At 31.0% G+C, this 10,691-nt stretch overlaps 3 protein-coding genes and 1 long non-coding RNA gene across 5 annotated transcripts in view; all 4 read right to left on the reverse strand.

Annotated features, from left to right (window-relative positions):
* LOC112997906 (protein C2-DOMAIN ABA-RELATED 4-like) overlaps positions 1-523 on the reverse strand; it is a 4,777-nt gene extending 4,254 nt beyond the window's left edge. Inside the window, exon 1 of the mRNA XM_026123933.1 lies at positions 473-523. Within this exon, the coding sequence (XP_025979718.1) occupies positions 473-523 (51 nt within the window). The remainder of the gene's footprint in view (positions 1-472) is intronic.
* On the reverse strand, positions 109-2,843 carry LOC100786599 (putative pentatricopeptide repeat-containing protein At1g12700, mitochondrial). Of its 2 annotated transcripts, XM_026123804.2 has the most exons (2): positions 2,623-2,842; positions 109-2,540 (listed from the first exon to the last, which is right to left on the reverse strand). In XM_026123804.2, the coding sequence occupies exon 2, from the start codon at positions 2,490-2,492 to the stop codon at positions 999-1,001; it is 1,494 nt and encodes a 497-aa protein (XP_025979589.1). In that variant the 5' UTR covers positions 2,493-2,540; positions 2,623-2,842; the 3' UTR covers positions 109-998. The 2 variants fall into 2 exon arrangements, with proteins under 2 accessions (XP_025979589.1, XP_006587471.1); XM_006587408.4 differs by having other exon boundaries at positions 109-2,843.
* A 2,345-nt stretch (positions 2,844-5,188) lies between these two features.
* LOC106794622 (uncharacterized) lies at positions 5,189-6,662 on the reverse strand. Its single transcript, XR_001382785.2, has 2 exons — positions 5,650-6,662; positions 5,189-5,567 (listed from the first exon to the last, which is right to left on the reverse strand). It is a non-coding gene; the product is annotated as an uncharacterized lncRNA (long non-coding RNA).
* A 1,858-nt stretch (positions 6,663-8,520) lies between these two features.
* On the reverse strand, positions 8,521-10,070 carry LOC102663951 (putative pentatricopeptide repeat-containing protein At1g12700, mitochondrial). The gene is given in 2 exon segments (XM_026123934.2): positions 8,521-9,161; positions 9,163-10,070. Coding segments are annotated over 2 exon segments (1,335 nt in total). The 3' UTR covers positions 8,521-8,734.
* Between the last annotated feature and the right edge of the window lie 621 nt (positions 10,071-10,691).

A 10,691-nucleotide genomic window follows, 5' to 3' on the forward strand; every position in this document is an offset into this window, starting at 1 on the left:
CAAAAATTCAGATTTTAGCAAATTGGCTTATGCCCAAAGTCCATTAAAATTGCATGGTTGCTAATATATGATTTGAATTGGCCAGCCTTCTTTCTTTGAGTTGTTGTGATTACCCTAGTGCAGATATAATCCCGAGAAATTAAAATGTCTTCATTAGGAAATGTGAACAGAGGCGTAGGCAATCCATGTATGAAGAAAGCATGAGAAACAATGGGTCTACTTCCATTCTTCACCAAGCTGTTTTTTTTTTTTTTGATCAACAAAGATAGATATATTTATATATAATGAGTACCAGATGTACTGAAGTACAAGAATTTGTTTTCCTGTGATTTTGTTCCAAATCAGATTCTAATTAAGAACCAAATCCAGGCCACTAAAACTTTATTTGGGACTTTTAGCTTTCATAATTCCTCAAAAGCTAGGTCCTGAATCCCCACTGTTGCTTCTCCCCTCAACATATTGCGCCGAGTACTGTCCACTTGGGTTTGCCGTCCACACCCAAGCTGTTTTGCCTATTCACCATATGTTCACATCCTTTGAACTAATTTAACATCTGAAAACTGTCATATTTGTATCATACATGACAGCATTGTCGTATGCTTATTTTTTTCGTTTTGTAAAAAGAGAACAAGAAGCAATCAGAAAAAAATAAAATCCAGTTTTACTTTCTATGCTTTTAGGTAAACAAAGTCAACTATAAGAGATAAAGCATTTCAAATAATCATGTCAGTTTCAGATTAGTTTCAACACTGAAACACTAACAATGAGGAGTGACTGAGTAAATCATTAAAGCAAGCATCCACAATAATCAAGACAGTAATCATTTGGCAGCATGGTTAAATCAAGACAGTAATCATTTGGCTATTGTTATATTTATAACATAAAAAATGAAGCTAAGTACATATCACCTTTAATCAAAAGTAAAGTGATATTGAGCCCATTGCATTGTCCATCTTCTTTTTCACGTGTAACTAGAAAGTTCTCATATAGTTTTAGTCTTACAACAAGCCTCTAGCAATCATTTGTCGAAGAAGTTTCTCTGCCTTATCATTCTCATCTTTTTTAAAGAGAGCATTGATGATAATGTCAAAAGTAACAGCATTAGGGATGCAACCATTTTCTTCCATTTTTGACAGCATGGTCAATGCTTCCTCAAGAAGGCCCTGTTTACAATGCCCATATATCATAACATTGTATATGTAGACATCGAGATGATATCCTTTAGTCAAAAGATCTTGAAAAACCTCTTGTGCATCCTTAAGTCTTCCACCTTTACATAGTCCGTCAAGAAGTATAGTGAATGTGAACGTATTCGGTCGAATTCCCTGATCTTTCATTTTGTTGAACAATGCAATTGCCTTGTCAAGATGACCGTTTTTGCATAATCCATCTATTAAAGAATTGTAGGTGATTACATCTGCAGGTTGACCTCTATCACGCATCTCATCAATAAGATCCCAAACATAAGATATTCTCCCTGATTTGCATAAACCATCAACAAGAGAACTGTAAGTGACCGTGTCAGGAACCATATTTTTCTGATGCATTTCCTTAAAGAGATTTAATGCCTCGTCCACCATTTTACTCTTACAAAATCCGTTAATGAGGATCGTGTAAGTGTGAACGTCAGGAGTCACTCCCATTAGGGACATAGCATTGAATACATGTTGTGCCTTCTTCACTTCATAAACTAAGAGGTATCCATTCATTAAAGTATTATACGTAAAAACATCAGGTTTCACACATGCTTTGAGCATCACAGCTAACACACTTTTTGCTTCTTTCACCTTTCCTTCTTTACCTAATGCATCAACCAGTATAGTATAGGTACGAACATCTGGGTTGATAGTTTTCAATACCATCTCATTTAACAAACCAATTGCTTCTTTCAACTTACCCACGATGCAGAAGCCATATATTAGAGTACTATAAGTGACAACATCAGCAGAAATTCCCTTGACAGTCATTTCAGAAAATAAACCATAAGCCTCACTTACAAGTTGATATTTGCACAGGGCGTCAATAATTGTGCTGTACATTTCCACGTTAGGTTTAGTCAGTCGTCCATCAATCTTTCTCAGCAACTTGATGGCACCTCTTGTGTCTCCTATCTTACATACTCCATTGATCAAAGTCGCGTAACTAACTTGGTTGAGTTGAAATCCTTGTGCTAATAGCTTGTCGTGAAAGTGCAGTGCTTTCTTGACTTGTCCCTTAAGACAGAGACCTTTGATCAGTGTATTCAAGGTTACGGTGCTGGGCGGGTAACCCCTCTTGAGAATCTTGGCCAATACAGAGAAGCCGAAAGTGATTTGACCCATATGACAGAAACAATTAATGAGAATGTTCAAAGTAAAAAGGTCAGGCTGAATTCCCTTGAGTTCCAATCGGTGAGAAAGGGAAACAGCGGTGGAATAGTGCTTCATCTTTGCAAAGGAATCTAAAATCTTGTTAAATTGGATGATGGGTGGGGTATGAAGCATACACAGCATGCGATTGAATTGGGAAACGGCATCGTCAACATTTTGAATGGATGGGGGCTGAGAGTGAAAGTGAGAATGTGAGGAGTTTTGAAGAAAAGAGGAAAAATTGGGAATGGAAAGAGAGACAGAAAACCTTAACCTTGTTTGCAGCGACATTTTATGTTTATGTGTTGGCAGCAAGCAATAGCAATAGCAATGGATTGTGTTTATGAGATAGAAATCAAAGTTCCGTTTTCTCCGATTTCAGATTCGGCTGGTATTCATGAAATGGAAGGCTCGTTAGGTGGTTTTTTTTTTTTAGTAAATACATCTTTTTTTCTTACTTTTTTTAAAATTACTTAGTAATTTAATTCTTAATATATATTATCTGTGACTTTTTCTTTCTTTTTGTTTTTTTTTAATTTAAAATATTATAAAATGTAAATATTATATTATATAATTTTTTTTAATTGGTTTTAAAATTACTTATTTATTAAATTAAATTTTTTAATTTTGTTTTTTAATTTTTTTAAAGAAAATGATATTATTAAATATTATTATTTTTGTTTTATTATTTAATTTACTTAACATATTTTTTAGGTGAATAATTTTATTTAAAATCTGAATTTTCTAATATAGTTATTCAATAATTATTTTTAAAAATATTTTCAATATAACATGTACTACTCTTTGAGATGTTATGTATATTGTATAAGAGATATATCAATTATTTTTTTAATATGTTCTTTAATTTATTTTAATAATATTAACTAATTTTCATATTTTTTTAATTAACGAACATAACAAAAAAAATCAACATCACATAAATTTAACTACAAAATAACTTAAAAATTGTATCCTAATTTTATCCAATTCTTTTATTTTTCTTTGTCTATATACTTTTTCTTTAAAAAGATGAAAAATAAAATTATAAAATTTAATTTAATAAATAAGTAATTTTAAAACCAATTAAAAAAATTATATAATATAATATTTATATTTTATAATATTTTAAATTAAAAAAACAAAAAAGAGAAAAAAAGTCTCAAATAATATATATTAAAAATTAAATTATAAAGTAGTTTAGATTGAGAAAAAACAGAAGAAAGAAGGTGTGTTTACGAAGAAAAAAAAACCGCGTTAGGTCATCCATCTACCACGTATGTCGGTAGATTGAATTAGATAAAAATTATTTTACCTCATTATTTTTGTTTTAATTTATTATTAACTTGGTTTAATTTAAATTTTTAATTTTATCTCATTCAATCTAATTTAAAACGATTTAGATTGGATTAATCATAAGTTTTAATTTAATTTATAACTTTTCTAAATATTAAATAAAAGATAATATATATAATAAAAATAATTTAAAATATTAAATATTTTATTTATATGTCATTATATAACTAATAATAGAATAATTGTGCATCTTAATTCAAATAATTAGAAAAAATTTCTTTAATGAAATATATTTTCATAAATAGATATAAGTTATATGATAATTTTATAAAAATATAAGAAATAAAAATGAGTGATATTATTAATTTATATATATATATATATATATAAAAGTTTAGTTTGAATCTGTTTCTAAAATTAAATATGAAATTATTCTAATAAAAAATTTGGTTTTACAATTTTTTGATCTATTTAATTTTTTATTTTTTATCAGTTTTTTTGAATGGATTTATGAACACCTGCATCCCTAACTACTTTATTGAGGACAAAAATTATTCATCTATTTTAACTTTTAATTTTATTTTACTTAAATAGCATCATAAACACACATAAATTTTAATGTGACTTTGATAGTCGGAAAGTTTTTATTTTCTTAGGAATCATGAATATTATGAAAAACTATGTTTCTCAAGTTTGGTATATAAATAATAATAAAAAATTGTTTTTTACAATTACAACAAATTAGAATCTATCAAGATTGTTGTTTATCTAAAAGCTTGAGTTTCCACCATTGTTGTATTATGTTACTCTTGCAATGTCTTGAGCTACTTTATGGTAGAGTTTATGGTGAGTTTTAATTTTTATATTTCTACACTTTCCTCTGTTTCTCATCATCTAAATTTTTTATATTTAATATTGTCCTTGTTAAGCATTATGTGATATAAATCACTTGTGTTTTTTTTATTTTTCTATTTTCATATCAATTTTGACAACAAGAGTCTATCATTGACTTTCATAATGTGTTTCTATGAATACAAATTCAAAAAAAGTAATGAAAAAACATCAAAGTTGTTGAGAAGATAATTCAATCATTATGATGCATTTTTTCAATGAAGGATATATTTGTAAAAAATTCTTATATATCCAAAAATGTTATAATGTAACCAAACATATGAATATTTATTTTTCAAGAAATATATATTAAGATTAATTAAACATATTTTACAGATTTTTCGAAATTATGATTTTCAGTAATTGAATTTTTAAGAATCATGATTCTCGTATATATAAAACGTCTTGGCTACCAAACTCCCCCTAAAAGTTAAGTTAATCTTTTAACTTTTTTTTTTACATAATGATTTTAAATATTTTGCACATTTCACCAATACAGTGAATGTGTAATAAAATGTCCACATGTCCCTAAGAAAACATAGTTTTCTCACTTATTTTTGTGGGTGGGGGAGGGGGAATTATTAACCAGCTAGAATCAATTTTTTAGAGTAATAATAATCACGGTTGGAAATCTATGCACTCAAGGACAAGGCAGGTAAATAAGAAATTCAGAAACCATGTATTGAACCGAAGGAAATAATGAATTCATGGGACAATGATATTCCTTACTATTTACTACAAGACAATATAATAGCAAAATAATAAGAGGTTCTAGCTAGTAAATTTTTAGAAATTATGCCCTTCCTGCTGAACCAAAGAGATGCATCTTTTCTGCAACCACAGCGTTGATGGCTTCCTTTGCAGAGGTCATAACATGAACTAGATCGTTCTTCAGGGTAACGAGGGAGTCCACGTATGTTTTCCTTACCTCTGTTGACACTGAACTTTCTAACACCAAGATTTATGCATTCTTGTCAGGAATCAAGAAGCTCTTATGAGGTTACCAATATAAAGTGCAAAAGCTACTAGAATTCACTGTACATCACAAAATAAATGTTATTCTGAGGGATCAGAAGTTGAACATAAAAGATAAGTTAGAAAATCTGAGACGACTTACCACTGTACCATGAGCTCAATGCTCATAAAAGTTTGTGTTACTTTGACGTATAAAAACTTAAAGCAACTTCCAAAATCCATTAGTTATGCAACTGTAGCTTAACAAGTTCTTTGCTCAAACCAGATGCACCATGAAGCACCAGAAAAACTCCTTTCTTCAGGCTCAAAGCATGCAGCTCCGAAACATGGAAGATGTCGAAATTACGCAATCGAAAAGAAAACCTCAAGTATGGGTTAAATTTTTAACTAGTTACGCAATCGAAAAGAAAACATATTGTGAGAAACATGCTGGAAATATACACAAATAAGTAGTTACACCATATTCCTGAACACCAATCTTCGAACATTTTTAACTAGTTATTCTTAAATTGGATTTATTATTATTACTACTATTATTATTATTTCAAGTGTTATACTGTATTGGATTTATTATGATTAGAGTGGGTTAATTTTTCAAATGTTTTCACCCCATTCGTGGCCAACCCTCAGACCATACTAAACCCATATTATAGTCAACCTTGTTGTTGCTACTTGTTAATTAACACCTTCTCACCTTAATTGTAATTTTGAATAAAATAACTTTGTATTTCGAATTTCCATAAACTCCATCCGAACAAAAGCTTAACTTTCTTAAAGCAGAAAAGCACTTCATATAAAGGAAAAACTATTTAGACAGAGGTTCAAGCTGGTAAACTGCCATCTATTGACTTATCGTTGCATTAGAACTGTAACTGGATTAAGAAAAAAAAAAAAAAAAGTTTAAAAGGGAAACCAATCCCTCTTCATGGCATGAACAATAGACTAGTGCAACAAACACTTCAATCAATAATATATCCTCTTACCGATGGCTGCTTTAATGGCGAACCAAATGCGTTTCACCATTTAAAAAAGAGCTGCATAAAATGGGTAGGCACCAAGCAGTGAAGATAAAATACTGTGTAAGAAGCTACTCAATTGACATACTTTGTTGCGTGATAAAAAGGGTTCATATATATATATATATATATATATATATATATATATATATATATATATATATATATATATAATTTTTCTATTATTAATACATCTTAAACACTATCCCCATGAGCATGTAGCAAGCAATGAATGAGTTGAAAGATCCTAAAGGAAGATGAATAAAAACCACCTCAAGATTCGAAATGTCAACCAACAACCCAACATCAAAATCAATTAAAAACAGGTTAATATAAACTTGACAGGTAAGAGGTCACTGCTTTCAACTCCTCTACTAATCATTTAAAACGAATTCTACAATGCATAGGGAATTTCAGAGGGAACTAAAGAGTTTCAACTTCTATACTTTTAATATGAAAGGCAATGAGGTCACTGCTTTCAACACCTCTACTGATCATTTAATAAACCCAAAGGGTTGGTGCAATAGTGTAAGGTCCTGTTGCATTCACAAGAGTGAAAACAATATATTTAGGGAGAGAACTCGTGTTCGATTTCCCTTGGGCCAATGGCAGTCACGCACCGCGAGCGGGTTTAATTTCTGACCCAGTGGGCTAAGAAACACTTGTGGTCTCTGACCCAGAATAAAAAAAAAAACACGACTAATCAACTATAGCAATCAAAATGAAGAGAAGAAATAAAAAATTATCAACTCTTCACATCCAACATGGAACTAGGAAAGCATCAGCTACAGATAGGCCAACCAACAACACTCCAAATCCAATCTAACTCAATAGTTTTCCGCCTATTTATACCTTCAGACTTCTCCCTCTCTTTCAATTTGGTTAGGATGTCTAACTAAATCACTGTTAAATTTAACTGTTAACAACTTCAACTAACCCTTGTGTGAGCATACAGAAACCCACCTTGTGCTTGCTATTTTTCCTTCTAGGCTCTGGCATAACTTTTTTAATTTGATGTCTGCAAATGAAGTTGCTCTGATTGGAAGGCTTTGTATACATTGCATCAATTCGAACATGAAGCAAGCAAGGTTGATTAGCAACAGCAAACCAGAGCTCATCATGGAAAGGTGCATCGATGATTCTATTTCTAAGCAACAATGTTGTACCACTCTCAAAAATGTAGATAGAAATAAACCCAAGAGATAGAGAATGGAACTTAAAAGCTCTTGCAGCAGTATAAAATAATGCTAACATATAAAGTTATTGATATTTAACATATAGCAATGAAACTGACAAACAATCTTGTATGTAACATATCAGAATTAGAATTTGGGCTTAGGGTCAAACTCCACCCCAGAAAAACAGATTATAAAGTGAGAATTGCCTAAACTTTATAGCACTACTTAGCCCCCCCCCAAACACCCACCCACCCATCATCTAACATAACACATGTTATGAAAGTATTAGCACACAAACAAAAAGGAACAAAAAATTCAGACTTTAGAAAATTGGCTTACACCCAGGGTCCATTAAAATTGCATGGTTACTAATATATGATTTTGAATTGGCCAGCCTTCTTTTCTTTGAGTTGTTGTGATTACCTAGTGCAGATATAATCCAGGAGAAATTAAAATGCCTTCATTAGGACGTGTGAACAGAGGCCTAGGCAATCCATGTATGAAGAAAGCAAGAGAAACAATGGGTCTACTTCCATCCTTCACCAAGCTGTTTTGCCTATTCACCATATGTTCACATCCTTTGTGCAAATTTAACATCCGAAGACTGTCATGTTTGTATCATACATGACAGCATAGTCGTATGCTTATTTTTTTCATTTTGTAAAAAGAGAACAAGAAGCAATCAGAAAAAAATAAGATCCAGTTTTAGTTTCTATGCTTTTAGGTAAACAAAGTAAACTATAAGAGATAAAGCATTTCAAATAATCATGTCAGTTTCAGATTAGTTTCACAACTGAAACACTAACAATGAGGAGTGACTGAGTAAATCATTAAAGCAAGCATCCACAATACATTGAGAAGGAAAAGGATGGTTGAATCAAGACAGTAATCATTTGACTATTGTTATATTTAGAACATAAAAAATGAAGCTAAGTACGTATCACCTTTAATCAAAAGTAAAGTGATATTGAGCCCACTGCATTGTTCATCTTCTTTCTTACGTGTAACTAGAAAGTTCTAGTGTAGTTTAGTCTTACAACAAGCCTCTAGCAATCATTTCATGAAGAAGTTTTTCTGCCTTATCATTCTCATCTTTTTCAAAGAGAGCATTGATGATAATTTCAAAAGTAACAGCACCAGGGATGCAACCATTGTCTTCCATTTTTGACCGCATGGTCAATGCTTCCTCGAGCAGGCCCTCTTTACAATACCCATTGATCATAACATTGTATGGGTAGACATCGAGATGATATTCTTTAGTCAAAAGATCTTGAAAAACCTCTTGTGCATCCTTAAGTCTTCCACCTTTACACAGTCCGTCAAGAAGTATAGTGAATGTGAATGTATTCGGTCGAATTCCCCGATCTTTCATTTTGTTGAACAATGCAATTGCCTTGTCAAGATGACCGTTTTTGCATAATCCATCTATTAAAGAATTGTAGGTGATTACATCTGTGGGTTGATAATCGTGAAAGAATCATTTCTTTAAAGAGATTTAATGCCTTGTCCACCCTTTTAATCTTACAAAATCCATTAATCATGATATTGTAACTGTGAACATCAGGAGTCACTCCCATTAGGGACATCGCATTGAATACATGTTGTGCCTTCTTCACTTCATAAACTAAGAAGTACCCATCCATTAAAGTACTATAAGTAATAACATTAGATTTCACACATGCTTTGAGCATCACAGCTAACACACTTTTTGCTTCTTTCACCTTTCCTTCTTTACATAATGCATCAACCAGTATATTATAGGTACAAACATTTGGGTTGATAGTTTTCAATACCATCACATTTAACAAACCAAGTGCTTCTTTCAACTTACCCACGATGCAGAAGCCATATATTAGAGTACTATAAGTGACAACATTAGCAGAAATTCCCTTGACAGTCATTTCAGAAAATAAACCATAAGCCTCACTTACAAGTTGATATTTGCACAGGGCGTCAATAATTGTGTTGTACATTTCCACGTTAGGTTTAGCCAGTCGTCCATCAATCTTTCTCAGAAACTTGATGGCAGCTCTTGTGTCTCCTATTCTACATACTCCATTGATCAAAGTCGCGTAACTAACTTGGTTGAGTTGAAATCCTTGTGCTAATAGCTTGTCGTGAAAGTGCAGTGCTTCCTTGACTTGTCCCTTAAGACAGAGACCTTTGATCAGTGTATTCAAGGTTACGGTGTCGGGCGGGTAACCCCTCTTGAGAATCTTGGTCAATACAGAGAGTGAAACGGCATCGTCAACATTTTGAATGGATGGGGGCTGAGAGTGAAAGTGAGAATGTGAGGAGTTTTGAAGAAAAGAGGAAAAATTGGGAATGGAAAGAGTGACCGAAAACCTTAACCTCCGTGAGAATGACATTTAAATTTTCCATTAACATGATTTAATACTAATATTTTTAATTTAAAAATAATTCATTTAAAATAATAATAATTAAAAATTATTAATATTTTTCTTTTAATTTTATTTTTCTCCACCATAAAATAGCATTTAACACTTTAAGTATTTTAAGTTTAAAAGTAATTAATTTAAAATATTATTACTTTTCTATTGTTCTTTATTTTTTATAAACTTTAATGTGACCTGTTGTGTTTGGGAAAATTTTTATAGTTTTTTAAAATAAACAAAGGTTTGCAAAATAATGACAAAATTCAAGGAAGTTACGAGTAAATTATGGGTAATTTGTAGAAAAATATTTTGCTTGTCTTTATTTTATTTTATTTTTTTGTGAATAAACTTTGTAGTCATTTTTTATATTTATCAATGTTACGAGTTTTTAAAATGAAAGATTTAATTATCACCCAAAAATTAGTTTTGGAGCATTCTAAAACAAAATCTTGCTTCTAGTATATAATAATGGTAAGTCATAGCCTCCTATTTCCACACACACACACATATATATATATATATATATATATATATATTAGAAGAAGGTTTCAGACCATATTTGTTCAGGGTACAATTATTCCCTAAAACTGGCTA

Source organism: Glycine max, chromosome 9 (assembly GCF_000004515.6).
Source record: "Glycine max cultivar Williams 82 chromosome 9, Glycine_max_v4.0, whole genome shotgun sequence".
Lineage (NCBI taxonomy): Eukaryota > Viridiplantae > Streptophyta > Magnoliopsida > Fabales > Fabaceae > Glycine > Glycine max.